The sequence below is a fragment of the Rhodamnia argentea genome, chromosome 7 (assembly GCF_020921035.1).
Source record: "Rhodamnia argentea isolate NSW1041297 chromosome 7, ASM2092103v1, whole genome shotgun sequence".
Lineage (NCBI taxonomy): Eukaryota > Viridiplantae > Streptophyta > Magnoliopsida > Myrtales > Myrtaceae > Rhodamnia > Rhodamnia argentea.
The window spans coordinates 21351464-21374974 of NC_063156.1; the positions used below are offsets into that span (position 1 = coordinate 21351464).

The following is a 23511-nucleotide window of genomic DNA, read 5'->3' on the forward strand; positions in this document are numbered from 1 at the left end:
TTTAAACGCTAATTGAGGGTTTCTTCATATTAAGGAGAGATTATCAGCCACCCACCATATGATTATGTGCATACAAAGTATCGAAAGAGAAATTATAAGAATGGAAGTGAAAACGCGACTTATTTTATTTTAGGAAATAGAATAGATTTACTCCAAATCGACACAATAATTTTGCTAGTATCTTAATTTTTTTTCGAATGTGGAGTATAATACGGAGAGATATTGAGTGAAAAGTCCGAATGGATTTTCCATAGTAAATAAACCTTAGGAAGGGAAACCAATTCAAGCGCCGTTCCACATGTAATAACTTAAAGGGGAGCATAATATTCAAAACATTAACTCAAGCGCTAAATGGATAATAAATGGATCGTAAATTGATTATTAATGGATTTACAACTTACTTAGAATCAACCCACCTCTATGATTCTCTCTTCATTTCCTCTCGCCGTCATGCGATCTGGCCCTTGCTCGCTTCGCACTCTCACCTCAATTTAGATATGAATTTTCTTAGTTTAGATTAAATATGAACGGTGTTTTTCGAGTGGAAATGACGGAATACACGTTAAATAACCATATGGGAATAGATCATTAACATACGTTAAGAATTCACGAACATATCATGGGCTTAATTTAGTTTTGTTAGATCTAATCGAGATTGATTTATTAGCTGGCATGATAGTCCGATTCATCGTTTAAATTAATGTTTTGTCCACTACTCGATAATTCACAGGCTTCATTCACTTTATAGCTAGTATTGAAATTTTTGTGAAATTTTTTAGCACGAAGGTTCTTCCTTACCATGGATTATACAGATGGACATCTGGAGAGAGAAATAGGAACAATATTTCCATTATAAAGACATAATATCTTACATACCTTGTCAGTTATATGTCCAAATTATCCGATTTTTTTTTTTTTTTTGCTGGACAATATTTTCCTATATATTCGGCATTTGGATCTCTTAGGAAAATGGGTCAACCGAAAATATTTTTCTAGTCAACAAAAATCACATGTTTAAAATAAGGTAAATGTCTTTTTTTTTTATTTGTAAGAAGTCAAAAATCATCTTCCAAAATATGACTTAGACATCGGTATTCGACCAGAGACTCTATGCTTGGGCACATGAATCCTCATGCTTGTTCATGGGTCCTTGGTAGTGGGATTGGGTCCATTGAGTACGAGCTTGGGTCCATTGAGTACGAGCTTGGGGCCTTGCCACCTGTGCGCGGGTCCTCGGCACCTAGGTCCAAGACCTTAGCAGTCAGTCCCCAGTACCCATGCTCGGCTCCCCGGTGCCTAGAGTTGGGTCTACCGAGACCGGGCTTAGAACGCCGGCGCTTTGGCCCGAGTCCATAGCACATAAGATCCTGTCCACACCGACCGTGCCTAGGACCTGAGCTTAAGAGTTTATCACCTATTCTTTGGCCACTAAGTTATTCCGGGAAATAGAAAAATTAATTGACGTACACAAACAAATTTCAGTGGGGAACAAAATAATAGAAAAACAGAGAAATAAACCATTTATCAAAATGCACGTTTTAGCCAATATTGATGTGTTTGTTTGAAAAAAAAAATTAGTTCGAAGGTTTTTTGTTTTTTTTTTTTTCAAATGTCTATTTTAGTGCGAAGAGATATTGAGAGATAAGTACGAATAGAAACAATTTCAAGCGCCGTTCCACATGTAATAACTTACCCAATCGCGATTTTCTTTTAACACAAAACAGGAGCATAATATTCGGACTATTGACGCAAGCTCTTGTGCCCTATTTCTTCCTCCATTCTTTCTCTTCTTCTTCTCCTCCTCCTCGTCTCGCAGAATCCAAGATGGAGTGAGAAGTTTACCATGAAGATTACTTGATGTTTCAAGAAGACGGGCACGTATGAAGACAATACATATCAAGCCACTGCTATTATTGGCCGAGACGGTAAAGTTTGGGCCCAGACCTCCAAACTTCCCTCAGGTTTATCCTCTCATCCTACTTTTTCAATTTTGCCTTATTTTCCAGTGGTGAATTCTCTTGTTGCGTTAGAGTCTTCGATCAGGTAGCTAGTCACTCCCAACAATAAACTCGGCGGCATTCCGGTAAGCAATTTGATCAAATGGGTGCGAATCATGATTGCTTATCTTTCAATTGATGATCTTCTTTGTTATTAGTTGGATCTAAGTGATTCGATTATAAAGCTAGGGGGAAATACAAATTGGTCGGCATTCAGAATTATGATTAAAGGACACGGATTTACTGTTTTGCAAGTTAAGGCGGAAGAGAGAAATGCAATCTTGCGCGACTTTGATGAACCCGGGACGCTCACTATGATCGGACTCTACCTTGGCATCAACAAGTACGTGGTGATCGGAGTTGAACTATCAAAGGTTTTCCTGGACGTGATATCTACTGCCACGCCCATCAAACGGCTATCAATAGTTGCTCGATACAATAGCCGCTACCCAACTAAAGAAATGTTCCACTTGAACATACCTGAGAGGAGAAATGTCATTTATAGAACAAATGAGTTTTTAATACGACCATCTAGCAATGCTGTTAATTGTCAGCGGTCAATTTGACATGGCTTGGCAGTGCATCAATAGGATGAATAACTCCACATTGTACTTCTTTCCTCCGGCCTATTCATGGGTTATCTCCATTTAGAAGAGTCTCAGACAACATGAGATGCTTGTGATTATAGGTAATAACTTCATAAAGTATACTAGCATCAATGTCGGCTTCAACTCTTCTTTGCTTGCTCTGAAAAGCTAGTTTCCTCAACTATTTTGTCTCGAAGAGCTTGGAGCAAGAGATCTAAACAATTTTGCATTTTGCACTTGCTTGGAGGGCTCATATTTATAGGAATCGATGGCTTCTCTCCCATCACTTAGCTGTTCTTATTTGATTTCAATTGTGTGAAGATGTGACCATCAAGAAGACAAGTTCGGCCTTGGTCATTGCATTGGCATATGTTACAACCCCGGTACTTTTAATTTGCGCAACTCGGTCGTTGAGAGGGTGGGCGAGGACTTAATCAAGGCGGGTTATTAGGCATGTCATGATCGCATCATTCCTTACTAGAAGGAATCTTTGCATTGATGCCATGGCAATCTCAAGTGCAAGAAAGGTTGTTTGGATTGTAAATGGACTTAGACACTTGCCGTTCCTTTATTTCCTTTATGAAACTTCTGCCGAGGAAGCTGGTGTTCTGCTCTGAGAAGCTATTTGACATCTTATCAACATGTTTAAACTGCAAATGCTGATTCAAATTCCTTCTAGTGAAGGTCAAAGGGGTTTGTCGTTTCTGGTGATTGAATGGACGAGTTTCCATCTGATCATGAAAATGCTTTCCTTTTTTACCATATCAGCTTTGTTTCAATATTGGATCATTTGAAAAAGGGAAAATTTTAAAAAAGGACCCGAAGTCCTCTCATTTTCTCAAATAAGGGCTTTCTAGCTAAAAAAATTTCACAAAAATATCAGTACTTGCTATAAAGTGAAAAGAACTTGTACATTATTAAGTAGAGGACATAATATTAATCTAAATGATGAACCGGACTACCATGTCGGGTTTGCCAGCGAATAAATTAATCTCGGTTAGATTTAATAAATCGGAATTAAGTCCTTGATTCAGTCAATACTCTCATGTGGATCGAGATCCATATCGATCGCCATACCCAGTCGGAAATTTATCTCGTAACCCTAAATAATTATGGTGAGAAAATCACAATCATATTAACGCAATTTGAAACTTCGAATAAATATCTATCGCCATGATTTTGTGCACGGATCCCATCACATCTTGCTGTTCCCACTTGATGCTGGAGGCCGACCTGGACCTTGCTTCCACCATCCAATATTTAGTATTAGTGCAAGGACTGAGATGAAAAAAGAAAATCAACTATATTAAAACCTAAAATAAAAAATTATAAAAAAATCAAAAAAAATTTTTTTTTCTTCAGATGAAGTCGTGAAATTGAAATCATTTTTTAAATGAGATCCAAACATTGAAAGACGTTTTCAACACATATCACAAAATATATATAAAAAAAAACAACCATTTTCAAAAACGATTTCCGAATTTTTTTTTCCTTTCGTCACGGAGTTTCTCCCAACCAAATGCGCCCCCTAAAATGGACTGCATTATGCAAAGTGATGGAAGCATGAAACAGACTCAAATACTGGAGCGAAAAATAAATGTAAAAAAAAAGTAGAGCAAAGCATTTTCATGATCACACGGAGACTCGTCCATTCAATCACCAGTCGCGATAAACCCCTTTGACTTTCACTAGAAAAAAAAAATATGAATCTGCTTCTACAGTTTTAAGTATTTCGATCAGAAGTCAAGTAGCTTCTAGGAGTGGAACACCAGCTTCCTCGGCATAAGTTTCATAAAAGAAATAAAGAAACGGCAAATGTCTAAGTCCATTTACAAACTAAACAACCTTTCTTGCACTTAAGACTTTCATGGCGTCCAATGCAAAACTGCATCAACTCCAACAATCCCAGTCTGATCGAGATACTTGCATCAAGGAAATGCAAAGATTCCTTCTAGTAAGGAATGATGCGATCATGACGTGCCTAATAACCCGCCTTGATTAAGTCCTCGCCCACCCTATCAACAACCGAGTTGCGCAAATTAAAAGTACCGGGGTTGCAATATATGCCAATGACCAAGGCCGCACTTGTCTTCTTGATGGTCACATCTTCACGCAACTGAAATCAAATAAGAAAACAGCTAAGTGATGGGAGAGAAGCTATAGATTAATATGAATCCTACAAGTAATTGCAAAATGCAAAATTGTAATTAGGGGGTCAAAATGTGAATTTATCAAAAATATATATATGCCTAAGTCATATATCGATCTTAACCACCCCAAAATTAATATACCTAGCCAGTAAAAAAAAAAATTAATCGTCATCGATATTTTTTTATATTTCCATGATAATTTGCCACGTATATATAAAAATATACATTTTATATACAATGTGTTGAAATTCTCTATTTTTTTTTTAAATGATGTGTCGGCGTGTCGTGTCGGCGTGTCACGTGTTAGTATCGGTGCTACTTAGCTTGTTTTGCTCAATTAACGCAAATAAGGTGACTGTAATCTAGAAATTACTCTATTTATATTACATTTATATTGCATTAGATTATATGACAATCCCGAGAAAAGTGCAAACCAATCGATTATGGGCACTTTCATAGTGCAATTGAGGTAGCGTATGATTTCATCGTCGGCATTTTGTTTTATAACAAAAGGCGAGCATAATATTGAAACTAGGACAGCTCTTGGGCCCTATTTTTCCCTCCTTTCTTTCTCCTTTTCTTCTTCTTCGTCTTCTCCTTATACTCTCGCAGAATACAAGATGGAGTGCGAAGATTACTACGAAGATTACTTAATGTTTAAGAAGATGAGCGCGTCAGCAGTGTCCGCGGGATGAAGATTACTTTAACATAGGCATAAAGAGCAAAAACAAAATAATTCACCATAAGTGCCGGACCTCTAAGAACTTTTTCGTTTCTAACATTTTCAAATATAGAGAATCAAGCAATTGCTTTTTTTATTTTATTAATATCATGAAAAACCTCAAACTAATATACCTGTGACAAATTTACCCCAAACTATTTTTTTACCACAAAAAATATAAACAGTACACTTGTGATAAATTGCCCCAAACCATTTTTTTTACCATAAAAAAAACCCTAAAACTGATACATTTATGATAAATTTACCCTTCGTTAAGTTGGGTTAATTCCACGGAAATCCCCAAATTGATATACCTATAAAAAAACATATGGTAAAATCCCAAACTGGTACACCCATAAACCGCCATATGTCATTCAACTCAATAATTTGACAATTAGATTTAACGAACACTAACGGAGGTTAAACTTATCATAGGTGTACCAGTTGGGAGAAAACTTATCACAAGTATACCAATTTGAGGTTTTTTATGGTCGAAAAAATAGTTTGGGATAAATTTGTTACGGGTGTACCAATTTAGAGTTTTTCGTGGTATTAATCCTTTTTTTCTTTTTGTAAGAAAACTTATAAAATAGTTAAGACAGTTTTTAAAAGCAACTTAGCAAAAAAAGTTGAGGTGGCTCACTCGTTGCGCTTTTGCGTCTCGCAATAATATTTACAATGCATTGGAGATCAACATTTCATGACGGTCATATCTTTCAAAGAATAAAAAAAGATACTTCCCAATTGCCCAGGAATACTATGAAAGGGTCGAGATATGATAGATGGACATGCAAATCATCTCATTGTCAGTCCGTTAGAACATCTGAGAAGGCTAAGTCTCTGTTTATTTCGAAAAAAAATATGATTTTCTATAAAATAATTGTCGGGAAATCATTTTTGAATGATTTCCTGGATGAACTCTAACATTTAACTGGAAAGTATTTTCGTCGTTTGGTACAAAAAAAACTTGTTTTCATTTTTCTAGAGAGACGTTTAGTATTCGCGTACTAGTATCTTTGACAAGGGAAGCCAGGAGAACAAGGCATCGGCATGTCGGTCCCGAGCTGAGCCTTTGTGGACCTGGCTTGGCCACGATGGACCGGCTGGAGCATCACGGACCTAAGCACAAGTACCGGTCTCGCATCCATAGAAGTAGCCACCAAGACTTCAATGCTCGTGCCACGGTCCCCAGAGCCCGGGCCTGGGTCCACAGAGGCCAAGCCGATATCTGTTGCGACAGAGCCTAAGATCTAAATGCTCATGACCAAGTACCCGGCACCCGAGCCTCGGTCCATCGAGCTTGGGCTTGGGACCCCGGTGCTTGTGCCTAGAGTCAAGGTGCCCCGGTTCGGGTCCACCGAGGCGGGATTTGGGACGTCGGCACCGGTGCCCGATTTCTCTTCACTCGGGCCAAGGTCCACAAACTATGAGCCAGGGTTTATTGAGGCTAGGCTCGGGATCGTGAGAGTGTTCCATGCTCGAGCTTGATGGACCCAGGCCCAGCCTTGGTGCACTCGGACCTGGCCTCGGTGGACCCAAACCAAGGCACCAAGCTCTCAAGCCCGGGCTCAAACGGGCACCCAAGCACGGGCCCCGTGGTCCCCAGCCCAACCTCAATGGACCTGGACCGGACACCGAACCTGAGTCCGAGCCCCGAGGATCCTGGCACGGGCACCAGGTTCCTCTTTGTCAAACTCCCCAACTTGCTTAAATAATGTTCTCTCTCAACGATCTCTCAATGATCTGACGGTGCCAAGCTAACCCACAACCGTGAGGGTTATCCTAGATAAGTATACAGGATCGAAGAAGAACACCTAAAACCCAGTTACAAAATACTCTTCTGTTCATATTCCGGGACTACATATGCATAAAGAGCAACCAAAAATAAATAAATAAATAAGCGCCAGTCCTTTAAAAATTTGAAACCAGGGATTATGAGAAGATAAACAGCCGTGTCGTACAATTAGTGGGTCAACCACATACATACTGGTTGTGTCGTGTCCAACCATTTTAAGGAGCGAAAAGGATCACCATCTTCACCACGTGGAATGTACCCATTTTGAAGTGATCACAAGACATCTAAATAAAAAACTAGATAACTTTCGGTTCCACATGCAGTAACTACAAGACAGTAAACAAGGAAACAGATTAAGGAGGACCGTAGAGCACCCAGTATTATGAGAAAAGGATTTCTCTTGCCCATCAACAATCAACTGCAGATGATCGGATATTGAAACAAAGCTGAGATGAAAACAAGGAAAGCATTTTCATGATCCGACGAAAACTCGTCCAGTCAATCACCAGTCACCATAAACGCCTTCGACCTTCACTAGAAGGGATTTGAATCAGCATTTGCAGATTAAATATTTTGATAAGATGTCAAATAGCTTCTCAGAGCAGAACACCAGCTTCCCCGGCAAAAGTTCCATAAAAGAAATAAAGAAACGGCAAGTGTCTAAGTTCATTTAGAAACCAAACAACCTTTCTTGCACTTGAGATTTCCATGGCGTCCAATGAAAAACTGCATCAACTCCAGCAATTCCTGTCTGATCAAGCTACATGCATCGAGAGAATGAAAAGAATCCGTCTACTAAGGAATGATGCGATCATGACGTGCCTAATAACCCTGCTTGATTAGGTCCTCGCCCACCATCTCAACAATAGCGTTGCACGAATTAAGAATCCCAGGGTTGTAATATATGCCAATGACCAAGGCCGCACTTGTCTTCTTGATGGTTACACCTTCAGGCCCCTGAAATCAGATAAGAACTACTAAGTGATGGGAGAGGAGCTATCAATTATTTACAAAATGCAAAATTGTTTAGACATCTTGCTGCGAGCTCTTCGAGACAAAATAGTTGAGGAAACTAGCTTTTCAGAGCAAGCAAAGAAGAGTTGAAGCCGACATTGATGCTAGTATACTTCATGAAGTAAAACCTATAATCACAAGCATAGCCACTGATGTCCAATGCCATTGCTGCCTAACTTATCAAAACATTGCACCCAAAAGAGCAACCGCGGTGTCATCAAGACAATTTGCTTGACTAGTCATAGAGCCGTTACTTAATCAATCTGAAACAATCACTGTTACCTTCCATGTGCCTGCTCCTTGATTAATGGGCGTGGCAGTGGATATCGTGTCCAACAATGCATTTGAAATAAGAGAATAATCCAAGCGGGCCAAATAAAGACCGCTGCAAATGACAAAAAGGTGGGAGGCAACAAACTTATTACCTTCCATGCCCGAGTAACATCATCTGGTTCAACTATCCTGGTTGCCCGAATAACATCACCTGGTTCAACTCCGATCACCACGTACTTGGTGCCCCCAAGGTACAGTCCCATCGTAGTGAGCGTCCCGGGTTCATCAAATTCCCGCATGATTTCAATTCTCTCTTCCACCTTAACCTGTAGAACAATAAAATCCGTGTCCTGTAATCACAATTCTGAATACTGGCCAATCTGTATTTCCCCTTCTTAATCAAATCGCCAACATCCAACCAATAACAAAGAAGATTATCATATGAAAGAAGAGCAATCATGATTCGCAAGTGATGAATGCCGTCCAATACTGCATTGCCCCTTTTTGATCAAATCGCTTACAGGAAGCCGCTGTACTCCGAACCGAGTTTTTTTTGTTGGGAGAGACTAATTACTCTACCGCAACAAGAGAATTCACAACAGGCAAAATTGAAGAAGTTGGACGAGAGGAAGAACCTGAGGGAAGTTGGAGGTCTGGGCCCAAACTTTCCCGTCTTGGCCGATGATAGCAGCAGCTTGATATGCCTTGTCTTCATACGAGCTCATCTTCTTGAACAACAAGTAATCTTTATAGTAATCTAGTAGAAGAAGAAGAAGAAGAATAAACAGAAAGAATGGAGGGAGAAATAGGGCACGGAAGCTCGCGTTAATGGTTTGAATATTATGCTCGCCCTTTTTGTTAAAAGAGAAAAGGGAAAAGATTGTATAAAATAAAAATCCCGCTTGGGTTCTTTATTATGGAAATTCCATTCATACTTATCTCTCGATATCTCTCCGTATTATATATGATTCACATATGAGAAAGAAAGCCTCCGACCATCAAAAAAGTTTCAAAACCACATCAATATTGGCTAAAAAGTGACTAAAGCTTCTTCATCATTAAATAATGGACAAAATAACAATTTAAAATGCAAACAAAATTATTATGTCATTCTCGAGTAGATATATTTGTATTTCCCGAGTAAAATTACTGGCATGTTCACTTCCGTTATCATAACCTCTTTTCAAATTTTGTATGCACATAATCATATGGCGAAATCTAATATATGCCACCCTTCAAACGTATCGTGTCATTGAAAAATCTCTCGTAATATGCTGAAATGCTCAATTAACATTTACAGTTTATTGACTCATTGAATTTGGTAACCGACCGAACATGGATCGGTGAATAACGGTGGTACCATGCATGTATTTAATTTGCATAATCCCACCACCATTTATGACTCTACTCAAATGCAACCTACCAGTTGTATGAAGGAGATTGAATGGTGAAGGGAAGATCTAGGTCGGTCTCTAGAATCAAGTGTAGGGAGACAATATGAAGGGATCCGTTTACGAAATCATGGAGACAAATACTCGTAATTCCGAATTTCGTAATTAATTGTGATTCTCTTACCGTAATTTTCGAGGGTTACAAGATAAATTTCCGTATGGATGCAGCGATTGATGGAGAATTTGACCCAAATGAATCAAGGACTTAATCCTGATTTATTAGATGTAATCGTGAATAGCTTTTTTCGCTTTATGGCTAGTATTGATATTTCTGTGAAATTTTTTTAGCACAAAAGTTCTTTCTAAACGTGGATTAGGTTGATGAGAGATACGGAGAGAAAAATACGAATAGAATTTCCATAATAAAGACATGTCCATTGTCGGAGAAAATCTTACGTGAGGACTCGTTTATGTCACCTTTTTTTTACTGGGAACATATTTTCCTCATTTTTCGGCATTTGGATATGTTAGGAAAATGAATCAAAGAAAATCTTTTTCTAGTCAACGAAAAGCCTATGTGTAAATCCAGGTAAATGACCACTTCAAGAAGTCAAAAATATCTTCGAAAATGTGACTTAGACTCAGATATTCGACTAGAGACTTTGCACTTGGGCACAAAAACCCTAACGCTTGTTCTTGGGCCCATGGCAGTGGGCTTGAGTCCATCGAGGTAGGGCTTGGGGCCTCGCTACTGTTGCAACCCATCCGGGATGAGGGGACGGGCGTTGAGAGGTGATTGCCTCATTTCCATAGATCCGTGGTGATGTATAGATCGGCTTGGACTCTCTCAAGTCCTCACCTCGCGCGACGGTAGGATTTACAGACAATTCGACCTTTTAGTACGTGGTCGGGTGATATGGGCGTACATGTGCATGCTTCGGAGTCGCCACAAATCTTTGGAAAAGGTAGATTGAAAACCTTGTCGGACGGTGGGAGAAGTCGCTTGATTCATATGAAATCAGAGATTTGGGAATGGAGACTTAGTCACACCAATGTCGTTTATTGACCCCCTTTCAATACCTAAATTAGATGATTTTTCTAACCAGGAGTATATCCGGGAATTCATGCAAATGTGAATATCTACCTATAAATCACAATTAGTAAAATAAGTGCGCAAATCAATGATCCAAACGTGCACATAAAATGCATAAAATCAGTAAAGGGCATCCCTAGTAAAGCCCTAATGACTTAGAGAAAGGGTGTTCGGAGTTCGGAAGGAGTTGGGAATAATTTGAGGACAATTTGCCCATAAGGGGTGGAATTGTTATTTTCAAAAAGTCTCAAGAGAATTTGGAGACAATTTTCTCTTGAGGGGTAAAAATGTCAATTTTGAAAAAAAATCAGAATTGAAAGTGTCAGAAATAGGATTGGCTAGTCGAAATAACTCATTTTCTAATTTCTGACACTTTTTGAGATTTAACTAAGTTTCGGAGCCATTTGCCCATGAGGGGCAAAATCGTCATTTCAAAAATAATTGGAAGGCCAAATCACCAAAAATAAGATTGGCCAGTCAAAATGGTCAATTTCCTAATTTTTGGGATTTTCTGGAATTTTCGAGAATTCGTAGGAGACAATTTACTCTTAACGGTAAAATCATCATTTCTAGAAAAATCATGAGGAAAAATCATCGAGAATAGGATTGGGCAGTCAAAATGGCCCATTTTTTAATTTTTGAGATTTTTTTTTGAATTTTTTTGGAATTTTTTGGAATTTTTTATGAATTTTTTAAATGATTTTCTCTATTTTTTTTATTATTAAAAACATTTTCCTATTTATTAAAAAATTATCTAGACCGGGTCGGACTGACCTGGACCACAAATTGCGGGAGCCCGGCCCGGACCGTACGGGTCCAAACAAACCAAAAACGATGGCATTTTTTGCGTTTTCAAAAGCCTCCCCAAAACGACATGGTTTTAGGGTTTCTGAAGCAATTTTCACTTGCCCTCCAAAAATTTGAAATTCAAATGGACGTCTATGATTGTGCCACGTGGCGACATGAGACCCTCCGATTTGGAATTGAATTTTTTCCAAAAAAGAAACGGACGGTCACGATCGTGTCTCTTGGTGAAACGTAGACCATACGATCACAAAATAATTTTTACTCTAAAAATCATTTTTTATTTCCAAAAGCGACGATGTCAACCCGTGGTAATAACCACCGTCAAATCAGTTTTTAATTTCTGTTATTAAAAATTGGTTTTAACAAACTTTCCGCTTACTCCACGTGGTGCCACGTCATCGTTGACCAGTCAACTAATTGCCGGGAAGAAGACCGGACATCTATTTTCTGGCCAGAATCGCCGGAACCTCGCCCGCTACCAAAAAACCAGTACCTAAACGTTCTTGTTTTCTCCCGATCTCAAGGCTATTCAACTCCTCACCATCTAACATGCATCATAATTCAGATTTGGCTCAAAATAAACCCTAGAACTAATCTAACTGAGCTTGACCAATCACTATTTCCATTCAAGATTTGAGCAGCAATTTTCTAGGCTTAAACTCGCAACCAGCACATCAAACAACATCAACGTAGGTCAGGGATGCTTTCTGAAGGACCGATTGGCTCGGTTTTGGTCAGAACAAGCTCGCAAGTTCACAAATGGTCCGCGAGTTCATCAAGGTCGAACGGATGGTTTCGAGTGATATCAATGCAAAAAAGACATGGATTCTTGCTTAGAGAGGTCTCGAGATGATATTTAAACAAAAATCTCGAAGAAACACGCACAGATCAACGAGTTACCATTAGAGGCCGAGCTTAAAAGCTTGAACGGTATTTACTTGTTTTGGTGAAGAAACGTGATGCCGCTGGGTTCTAGGGCTTCCTTAGAGTGTCACAAAGCTCGGGGGATGCGTAAGAAGCTTCGGTTTTGCTTGCCGTGGAGTGACGAAGCTGCTGAAGATTTTTTGAGTTTTTCCCTCTCTCCGGCTATGGCCGTCAAAACCAGCGTTCCCCTCCCTCTTTTTTCTCTCCTTATCTTTTTTTTTGTTCGTTGCTTATTCGTTCCTCTGTTATGTTTGTTTTTTTGGGTAACTGAATCCCCCCGTCCTCAAACTGATTTCAAGTTGTTAACCATCTTCAAAGTTTGGCGCCGTGAGAGGGGTTCGGTTGGGGTGGTTCTCACGTGCACACACGTGCATGATCATCAATCAGTGCCGAGAATGGTTGGGTAACTCCGGCCGGCTTCCTTTTTGCTCAGGCGTGTACAAAATGGTCGGGGAAATGGGCATTCTCCATGCTGCCTTTCTCTTCCTTTCTTGAGGCGTCACCGGTAATGGAAAATGACCTCGTCGTCCGGGCTCCGGCGGCTTCATCGGGTACAAACTGGTTCTTCGAGACCGGAATTATGAGGGCTACAAAGCCCATCCCTAGGCTTCTTCAGTTGTGGTCCAATTGATCCTCAATTTTCCGTGCCATTTTCGGTCTCCATAGGCGGTGCCTGCACGGGAAATAGCCTGAGGGAAGAAGAAGATGCATACCAGGGTATCATGGGTCAGCACGGTCAAAAGGTTGACTGGGTCGGACTTTTCCGACCCAGTTGACCCGAATGCCCAAAATACGTCCAATTGACTCATTTTTCATCCAAATTCAACAAAAGTGAGGCCAAAATTGAATTATTCAGCATGTGTTTCATCTAGAAATGGAAATTTTGAGTTAAATTGGTATGAATTCATGTGAAACCCCCAAATCATAAGTTTGACCCGATTATAAAATTTGATCAATTAGGGTTTTTAATGACCAATTCTTGTCAATCTGACCTCACCAATATGTTTAGAACGCGGAAAAACTTATGGATTAAGGTTCATCTATGCATGGGTTTATTTTTAAAATGACCAATTGAACTTATTTTTAAGACTAGAGACTAAACTAAAAACTTTCAGTGCAATTAGGCCCTTTTTGCCAAAATTGAACTAATCTCCAAACAAATGGACTAAAATGCAATGTGACGCCTTAGCGGCAAACGACATGACTCAAAAGGAGTGAAAAAAAAAATTGACGCAAGAAGTATTTTTCAAGCTCAATTTGGGTTTCCGACCCAAAAAAAAAAGCTCAATTTGGGTTTATGTTGTGAAGAAACATATGATCTCAAATTTAATTTTTTCAATTTTAAGAGGCAAAAATGAAAATGGATTTAAAGTAAAAATATTAACTATTTTTTCATATTTTTTGGCCACAAATGCTATTTTTTTCCGTAATTTTGGGGTTATTTTCTAATATACCGACAATATTAAAAAATGCGAAAAATACCGAAATTTTTTTTTTGTTCAGAATTGGTTCCTTGGGCTTGGTCAAGGCTTCCAAAGTTGATTTTGCAATTTTATGATTTTTAAAGATTTTTCTAAAGAAAATTTGATTAAAAATCGGGTGTTAATAGCTACCTGCGCCTAGTCTTCGGCGCCTAGGTCCAAAGCCTCGGCAATAGTGCCCGAGTCCCTCGAGTCCCTGGTAATCATTCTCGGCTCCCCGACGCTAAGACTTGGGTCTATCAAGGTCGGGCTTAGAACCCTAGCACTCATGCCCTAGTCCCCAACACCAAAAATCCTATCCACACTGGCCAAGCCTAGGACCCAAAATTAAAAGTTTATAATATATTCTTTGGCCACTGATATATTCCAAGAAATAGAAAAATTAAAGGACATACACGAACAGATTAATGTTCCTTTTCTGTTTCGAGGAATAAAAGGGAAAAGAACAATATAAGTGTTAAAAATTGTGTACGGAGATAACTTTAGTGCTAAAGTTCATCCGAATTGTTCCAATTTTTTTTTTAAAACAATCGTTTGACTGCCAACTTTGACAGACATTGTCAAATAATCCAACGTGGCATTTATTTTACTAATATTTGAAACTGATGTGGCTCGCCGAAAGTCTAGTCAGTAATTAAAAAAAAAGGCTAAAAATTGAAAAAAAAATTAAAAAATAAAATACAAACGTAAGTAGTTTGCAAAAATAAAAAAAGCTCAATTGGAAAAAACATAAAAAAACAAACTTAATTAGTTAAAAAAATAAAAAAGCTAAAATTCAAAAGAAGAAGAAGAACATATCCAACATAGGTCCTAAAACTTGCTACAAAAGGGGAATTGAATCCTAAAATTTATATTAAAAAAAAGCGTGATCAAATCCTAATATTTGTCAAATTAGTGCAAACGAGTCCTTCTGTTAACTTCGAAAATGCTGACATTTTTTTAATATTTTCTCTTTCCTACGTGGTAATGAGGTGACTATGACGATATCGATTTGGTTCAAATTCGATTTTGTAATATAATTTTTATTTAAATTATACTTTAAAAAAGCAAGATTAACAAAAAAATAAATTATAATATAAATTCTATCTAAAATATGTTGAAAAAAATAGCTTAATTTTTTTTTAAATAAAAACAAGCGTAAACGCCGAAACATCATTTTTTTTTAAAAAAAGAGAATTTCAACACGTTGTATATAAAATGTATATTTTTATATATATGTGGCAAATTATCGTGAAAATATAAAAAAAAATATCGATGACAATTAATTTTTTTTTTTTGCTGACTGGGTATATTAATTTTGGGGTGGTTAAGATATATGACTTAAGCATATATATATTCATAAATTCACATTTGGACCCCCTAATTACAATTTTGCATTTTGCATTTTGCAATTGCTTGTAGGATTCATATTAATCTATAGCTTCTCTCCCATCACTTAATTGTTCTTATTTGATTTCAGTTGCGTGAAGATGTGACCATCAAGAAGACAAGTGCGGCGTTGCTCATTGGCATATATTGCAACCCCAGTACTTTTAATTTGTGCAACTCAGTTGTTGAGAGGGTGGGCGAGGACTTAATCAAGGCGGGTTATTAGGCACGTAATGATCGCATCATTCCTTACTAGAAGGAATCTTTGCATTCCCTTGATGCAAGTATCTCGATCAGACTGGGATTGTTGGAGTTGACGCAGTTTTGCATTGGACGCCATGAAAATCTTCAGTGCAAGAAAGGTTGTTTAGTTTGTAAATGGACTTAGACATTTGCCGTTTCTTTATTTCTTTTATGAAACTTATGTCGAGGAAGCTGGTGTTCCACTCCTAGAAGCTATTTGACTTATGATCGAAATACTTAGGGTGCACATGAAAACACTTCTCCAACTGAGAATGGCTTCTAGCAAGAAGTTGGTTTTTCTGCTTTTACTTTTGAGCAGAAGTTGATTTTTCAATTTCTACTTCAGAAGTTGATTTCTGGTTGAGAAATGCGTTTGATAACCGACATAAATTTCAGCTTCTGAAATAGAAATTCATTTGATAATAACTCGAAATTTCAGCTTCTAAAATAGAAATTCGTTTGATAATGGGTGAAAATTTCTACTTCAAAGATGTTATTAGAACATTTTTTTTTTGTTCTCATCTTTCATTTCTGGGCAAAATGAAAAACACGATGCCCCTGCTCCTCCCAAAAACATACTAGGCAAATTGAGAAACTGAGTTTGGTTTCTCTTCATCGTCCTCTTTCAGCCCTATACGAGAGAATGAGTCCATTTCGGGAACGATGTCTTTCCCGCGAAAGCTTTCCGATTCCACCGCCATTAGTGAGTCGCCATGTCCAGAAAAACAAATCAGGATCGTGGGAACGACCAAACAGGTTTTCTTTGATGTCTTGCGTGCTAAAGCCACCGAAGATCGTCCCTCCTTTAGGACGGAAGACCACCGTCGACGGCCATCGAATGCTCGACGAACCTCGCTCCTCCCTTCGTGGCCACTCTTATCAGCCGTTGGATGCTCACCACCAAAGCCCTTCTATGATGGCCTGAATTTTCATAAGCGAATTAGTTGATATTAGATTTGGATTATTATTATTTTCGCGCGGTGGGATTTTGAAAATAATAAATTAGTTGGGGCGCAATATTTGTGTATGAACTCGGCCCCGACGCAAATATGGTTCGTGGTTAAACCGCGAAACCCCTTGCTCAGCCCACCCTTGCCGAGCAGCTTGCTACTGAACGGAACCAGAGACCGAACCAAAAAACGTCCAAAAATAAAATGGCCATAAGGTTTTTTTTTTTTTTTTGTGCCTTTTGCTCTAACATTTCTTCCTCCAGTGATTTGTTGATCCTTAAGTTTTTGGTAGATGAACGACTCATCATAATACTAGCAGGAGCAAAAATTTAAGAAGAATCATTTCGATTGCTTCATTTGAAAATTTTGAATAAGTAAAATGGGGCGACAGAGATTTCAAATAACTACTGGACTTCATGGAAAGAGAAACGCCTCAACATGAATTCAACAAGAACCGATCACATTTTTTTGTTGCAAATTGGAACAGAAAAGGAAGCATATTCTGAAACATACCCAGTTGAATATGAATTTCTAGAGGTTTTGTCAAAAGATGATGGAGCGAACAGAAGAAAAAGGCCATTTTAATAGGATGATTACCACAAATAGATATTAACTACATTGGAAAAAGATTTTTCTGGTCAAACTCAGATGAAATAGATTTAAGCGGTCCATATTGTGAATTACCACTTTGTGGATAAAACTAGAGACCTAAAACAAAAAATGTCCGAAGCACAAGACATACACATACACCAGATTATAGAGTCCCATATTCTAAGGATATATATTCACCAATTGCAAATGCAAGATCAACACAAAATCGCTAATTCATTGTTTGCAATCAGGAACGAAATGTCAATCCTACAAGTGTCCTTCGATATCCCACTAGGCGCAATTGTAATGTCTTTAGACTAAATAGAAGATCACATTACTTTAACTCACTGCAGAAATATGAACAAGCGATGCTTGCACTTCTTCCAGGGCTTGCCCTTTGGTCTCGGGCACTAACTTTGCAGTAAACAGGATCGCTAAACCACAAATGCCCGCGAATATGAAAAATGTTCCTGGAAAAAGCAAAGTACATATGCAAAACAACTCTCAAATAATGCATCTGATTTGCCCATGCGGCATCACATATGCTTTCGCTCCAAACTCTGAGATGACACTACTAAACCAAGTCGACAGAGATAGAGAGCATACCGGGCACGCTTCATTCGAACACGAGGTTGAAAGTGTAGGTCATGATCCAAGAGCAGGACTAGTGGGCAAACGTCACAATGCTTCCTACTCTCCCTTTTACATTTACTGGGAATATCTACGTAATGGGCAATGAAAAGCGGTCAATGGTCTGTTGCATTTGGTATCAGTCATCATGAAAATCACTAAAAAAATTGACAATTCGCAACTCGAACATTAGAATCCATGGCAGTCCCGCCATGCCGAATGAGAGAGATACAGAATATGCCTGATTGCATTCAGCAACTTCAGCAAAACTCACTACATGGTTATACACTAGGATTCACTAAGCTCCGGAGCAATTATTATCAATACAGCTAGGTAAACCAAAATTGGAATGACATCCTTGCCATGGTGCAGATCCTGTAGACAAGGGGTAACAAAATGGCAGAACAAAAAGTGAGTTGTAGTCATCAAGAACCCCAAGGGTACTAGTGGTTGATTTAGTGATAGTAGAGCTAACCTGCATCCAAAATGACAATCCTAGTATTAAACTGCTTAAGCACATTCCAGCAGAAGAAACCTGCAAACCGAGATTAAGCTCAAGCTCAAGCTCAATTTCAACTTTCAGGTGATTGATTCCTTTTGGAACCAAAAAAGAACGAGTTTCTTTTCCTAACCATCAAAAGCGGTCGTTGTCTAGCTTTATCAGTCAACAGTATGGTAATTGCCCTTCTTGGAATCTACAAAACATGTCAAACTATTTGTGAATGCAACGTGTGGAATCAATATTTCATGATAATATTTCATAGTTGAGAATCAGGTAATTCTCCCACAGAGAAACAGCTTACCAAGACAAAAGCCACGCTCCTGGTGCCAATGCTACTTGAAAAATCTGTAATGGACAAAAGTTTGTTGTGATTATTTCTTCACACTTCCTGAAGTAGCAGAGAAGCCATTACCAACTGATTCAAAAATGGAGCTTGCATAGTACGAGAAAGCGCTAGCTCCACCAAACTGTTGAAGCCGCATCAGTCCAAGTCCTATCTAAGATTCGAAATGAATGGAAAATGTAAGTCCTCACTAGACAACATTGCATGTAGATGTGTGTAGAAATGTTTATATGCATTTTAAGGAAAGCTCACTGTGAATGAACAAGCATATCTTTGTTCAAACACATTTACAAACTTTTTTTCTGTCGCTAGCCAACTTAAACATACTTGTATAGCATATGAGAACACAGTCATGTAACCGAAGAACAGATACAGAAATCAATATCTTCCCTGACCACACCAAACTTAGGAAGTTATCGGTAAATTCTCTTTAAAGCATTTCCCGTTCCATTTGCTATAAGTTGAGTTAGGTTACATATGTGTTGGCCACCTATAAGGCGGATTTGGAGACGCAAGAGAAAGGAGAGGAACCTTAGCAATACTATAGAAAGCCATCCAACTGTGGAAAGTATTTGAGAAAGCCACATTGTCTACATCACAAGATACAGTAATTGTAACTTGGTCCAATGAATTGTGATATTTTACAAAGTCAATAGCTCATGGAATACTTACACACTTTCAACCGATCACATTTGTTAGAGTTCCATTTACTAAAGCTGCTATTAGTCCTCCCATTGTCAGTATCGAACCAAAAAGTTAATACTGCAGCATGAGGAAGATAGGGGAAAGATTTATATAGAGAATCTGAATTGTAACTGACTGCACTTATCCCTCTGCAGTCCTTAATACAAGATATGCCCCTAAAGCTTATTGATTAACATACAGGGTTAATGTTATATTGTATGTTAAGGAACAAAATGCAAAGAAATTAGGAAAATAATGAGAAGATTTGAATTTAGATGATAGATAAATTAACTAATACTTTGCAGCAATCATGCCATCTTAATCCTATTTCAGCAATAAGCTGTATACGTCCAACCCATACAGGCAGCAAGCATCTATACAAGTTTGAGCATAAAAAAATAGATTAAGATACAACAAAGAAACAACTTATTACATTACATGGTAACAACAAGTCCAGACTGATTTATACTACTTGGTGAAGCAGACATACCTAGCTTGCCCAAGATTTCTTTCTTGACTTGTCAAGAAAAAATGCAGCTTCAAACTAACAGATAAAAGTTGCAGGCCAACAATACCGCAATGTAGATTCCAGCCCATTTTCAACTACTCCGATTGACATCTTGAGCCACAAAAATAAGTCTCGGAATCCCCAAATAGCTATGCATCGAAGGAATTAGGAGGAAAACCAGGTTCGAGGGGCAAAATTTACATATTCATCGTAGGATTTTCACCGGCCAAGCTCAAAAAGCCATATACAATTAGCTTATATAATATCACATTAGCAAAAGTTACAATACGAACGTTAGCAATCCAAAATCATGGAATCTCATCCATACCATGGTCTATTGCCATTTTATTGGCAATACTTTTCCTAAGAATGCTCATCTCGGTTCCCTCCTCGGTTGATATAATATCTTCCGGAACCTCATCATGCCCAGGTTCATATACATACTCAGGATCTCCATATTCGGAAAAGTTTCTATCCCTCCTGTTTTGGTCACGGATGTAATTATGAATAGCACAACATGCTATGACAATATGAACTTGCTTCGTAAGTGAAAATGGCGGCATGCGTCTTAAAACCCAAAAACGATTCTTTAACTACCTGAAGGATCTCTCAATGACATTCCTAAGCGAAGAATGTCTATAGTTGAAAAGTTCTCTTGCCGTTGTTGGTCTCGCATTTCTTTTGAAATCATTTATATGATACCGATCACCTTTAAAAGGTGTTAAAAATCCTGGAGTTGATGCATACCCAAAATCCACCATTTAGTATTTACCTATAACAAAGCATTCAAGGTCTTAATCATGATATACGATCACAGCAAATTCACAAGGACAATTAATCATTTTAAAGCAAACAATTACCTGGAGAGGGTCGGGGAAATTGTAGTGTGGGATCCTCGAGTGCCGACGCGAGCACCCGACAATCGTTGGCGGATCCTTCCCAACCAGCGTAGATAAATGTAAACTTCATATCAAATGAACACACACAATACGTTTTGAGTGGTAGTTCCCTTCCTACATCTAAAACGGTTCTGCGGTGCAGCAGGTACTCTCGCATCAATATGAGTGATATTAATGGCGCCCACACACCCCTGTCACAATTATCACGGTCCAATGTTAACCAACATTATAAACATATTTCATGCTAATGGTGCAAAGCAAGAATAAAGAAGCATACCTTAAAGTAAGGCTTATGCTTATGATCCATAAGAATCCCCAGTGGAACAACATCAAAGGGAGGTGGTGCAATAATCTCCTTTGCAATTTTTCAAACTGCTTTTAGAACTAAATTAAAGTACCAACTAATAGTCCGTCCTAAACGCTGGAATCTCTCGGTCAAGTCTCTATTGGAACTACCATGACATATTAGATATAAGAAAATCCCGACTTGTTTATCTACTTTAAGATATCGACTATCACCCAACCAACCTCTTGCAGTCAACAATCCACATAGGTTAAGAAAAACATGCATCTCCATTCTAAATGCTTCATATATTCTATCAGAATATCCATGAATAATTTCCACGATCCATTACGCTCTTGACAAAGCACTGTCCCTAATAGATTCTCTCGTGCGCATAGCTATGTGTAGCTTACCAAGTCACAACCATGCCATAAGTATATGATAATAGTCATCATCAAAGTCTTCCCAACTTGGTTCATTTCCTCCAACCGAAGCTACCGCACTAACTCCCTCCATATTTCCTATAAAACGAAAGGCATCAATAGACGACACCACACGATATTGTAAGGTGAAAAGAGATAAAGAAATGAAAGACTTTATCTGTTGACAAGTAAAGAAATCTAATCAATAGTCAACACATAACTACGCAATTCAATATCAACGAGGAAACCAGCCACAAAATAACCATAGTTGTGTAACAAAAAAGCTAAGCTAGAATGTCTCAAATACATAGGTCTTTTAATCTTATAAATCCACGTAGAAATCCATAACATATGCTAACATCTACTTAAATAGAATCAAGCATATAACGTCGCCATTCGGGTTCCATCAAGATGAAACCCTCTCTCCAAGCAACATTTGTGGAACCATGATTTAGAGCTTTGGAAAAAAGTGTCGGTTCCATGTCGGGCATGCTTTTCAAGATGGCAATGAAGGCTCCCATGGAGTAGGGGTCTACAGGCTGTGGGGTTTGTGAGGTGACAGATGTATGTGATGATTGAGCCATTTTAAATTGGAGAGATTCTGAAATGGCTTTGCATGCGCGGTCAAATTCGTATGAAGTGCTCTTTCTCCTCCTCTTCAAATTTGGAGTCCTATTCAACCTATGCTTCTCGGGAACCGGAGTAGCCCTTGGTTCATCATCCGACCCTTGCCCAGTTTGGTGTTCATTATGTAACCTATCTTCTGATAGAGATTCTTGCACCCTTACTTCCTCCGGTGTACCTAATGGGACACTACCAGCAAATTCATCCCCAGCACCATCATCCCGTACATTTCCTGATACAAACTCTCTAGTAGCATATGTATCCCCAAACACCACACAAAGCTGGGGATACAAAGGAAACCCTTCCTTTCTAAATGTAGCCCATTCGGTATATTCCTGCGCCATTTTCAACGGGACATGCATCAACAAGTTTCAATAAACATACATATGAAGCTAGAACAAAAATCCCAAAAGTCGGGCTATACCTTCACATAAGTCTCCCATAGAGTTTCATCATCCACAACAACCATGTTGTTTATATTGTCCCATCCAAATCAGGTTTCGTTAAGGAGCTTCTTGAAAGCGCCATACAGCTTCTTCGGTTTGAATGCCCTGTTCTTGAACTTGTCCATATAATATTGACACCCTACTGCTTATTGAACTCGCGCTGAATGTTATTCCACCATGCTTTGTTGAAGGTAGAGGTAGTTCGATTCCCCTTCTTAACCTCGTCTACCATCAAGCTTACCAATAATTGCGTTAATGGCTCGGTCCACTTAGCAATGACCGTTTCTTTTGGGGATGCCATTTAATGTAAAGCGATCGAGTATAACATGAGCCAAATCATTAAAATAAATTAAAACATTCGTTCAATCCATAAAGAACTTGCTTATGCGCATTTCATAATAATCAATCTGTTGAAACATTAATTTGGAAGCGCAAAAGTTGCGCATATCACTACCTTTGTTAACCAAATGCAATCCTTCCGGAGAGTATCGCTTATATGATCCTATTCCTGTTCAAGAAATCGAATAGAACGTAAAAAAGAAATGTTATGTGTACAGAAAGCATGAAGCAACAAGTTTCATTGAAAAAAGAGATGTCAACATACATGCCATCTGATGCTCATTAAATCCCTACATACATGCATTAAACCACAGTAAGCATTATCAAGCAATCCAAGTTTAAAGCAGGTGAGCAGATTTGTCTATGTACACATGAGCGTAGTGACACTCACACTAGAAATAAACAGGTAAGAAGGATCTATAATAACCAATCTAAACATAACATAA

General features: G+C 38.5%; 2 protein-coding genes across 6 annotated transcripts; both read right to left on the bottom strand.

Annotated features, from left to right (window-relative positions):
* Positions 1-4644: 4644 nt before the first annotated feature.
* On the bottom strand, positions 4645-9290 carry LOC115734593 (profilin-2-like). Of its 5 annotated transcripts, none has more exons than XM_048282406.1 (4): positions 9173-9290; positions 8749-8863; positions 8690-8712; positions 4645-4690 (listed from the first exon to the last, which is right to left on the bottom strand). In XM_048282406.1, exons 1-4 carry the CDS (start codon positions 9260-9262, stop codon positions 4685-4687), a joined length of 234 nt encoding a protein of 77 aa, XP_048138363.1. In that variant the 5' UTR covers positions 9263-9290; the 3' UTR covers positions 4645-4684. The 5 variants fall into 5 exon arrangements, with proteins under 5 accessions (XP_048138363.1, XP_048138361.1, XP_048138360.1 ...); XM_048282404.1 differs by having other exon boundaries at positions 8690-8707; positions 8744-8863; XM_048282403.1 differs by lacking the exon at positions 4645-4690 and adding an exon at positions 7686-8197.
* An 8334-nt stretch (positions 9291-17624) lies between these two features.
* Positions 17625-19144, bottom strand: LOC115734592 (sugar transporter ERD6-like 5). Its single transcript, XM_030665425.2, has 9 exons — positions 19113-19144; positions 18930-19014; positions 18819-18862; positions 18648-18710; positions 18491-18550; positions 18337-18390; positions 18197-18256; positions 17992-18106; positions 17625-17855 (listed from the first exon to the last, which is right to left on the bottom strand). Exons 2-8 carry the CDS (start codon positions 18997-18999, stop codon positions 18050-18052), a joined length of 408 nt encoding a protein of 135 aa, XP_030521285.1. The 5' UTR covers positions 19000-19014; positions 19113-19144; the 3' UTR covers positions 17625-17855; positions 17992-18049.
* Positions 19145-23511: the final 4367 nt, after the last annotated feature.

Bases quoted from the DNA above. Each gene is read 5' to 3' on its own strand.
- LOC115734592 (XM_030665425.2), bottom strand. From the start codon at position 18,999: ATGCGGCTTCAACAGTTTGGTGGAGCTAGCGCTTTCTCGTACTATGCA. The intron at 18,863-18,929 runs GTAATGGCTTCT...TGTCCATTACAG, and splicing joins CTCCATTTTTGAATCAGTTG to ATTTTTCAAGTAGCATTGGC. The intron at 18,711-18,818 runs GTAAGCTGTTTC...CATGTTTTGTAG, and splicing joins GGAGCGTGGCTTTTGTCTTG to ATTCCAAGAAGGGCAATTAC.
- LOC115734593 (XM_048282402.1), bottom strand. From the start codon at position 9,262: ATGAGCTCGTATGAAGACAAGGCATATCAAGCTGCTGCTATCATCGGC. The intron at 8,864-9,172 runs GTTCTTCCTCTC...ATTGTTCTACAG, and splicing joins AGACCTCCAACTTCCCTCAG to GTTAAGGTGGAAGAGAGAAT. The intron at 8,210-8,724 runs TAGTTGAACCAG...TTATCTGATTTC, and splicing joins TGTTATTCGGGCAACCAGGA to AGGGGCCTGAAGGTGTAACC.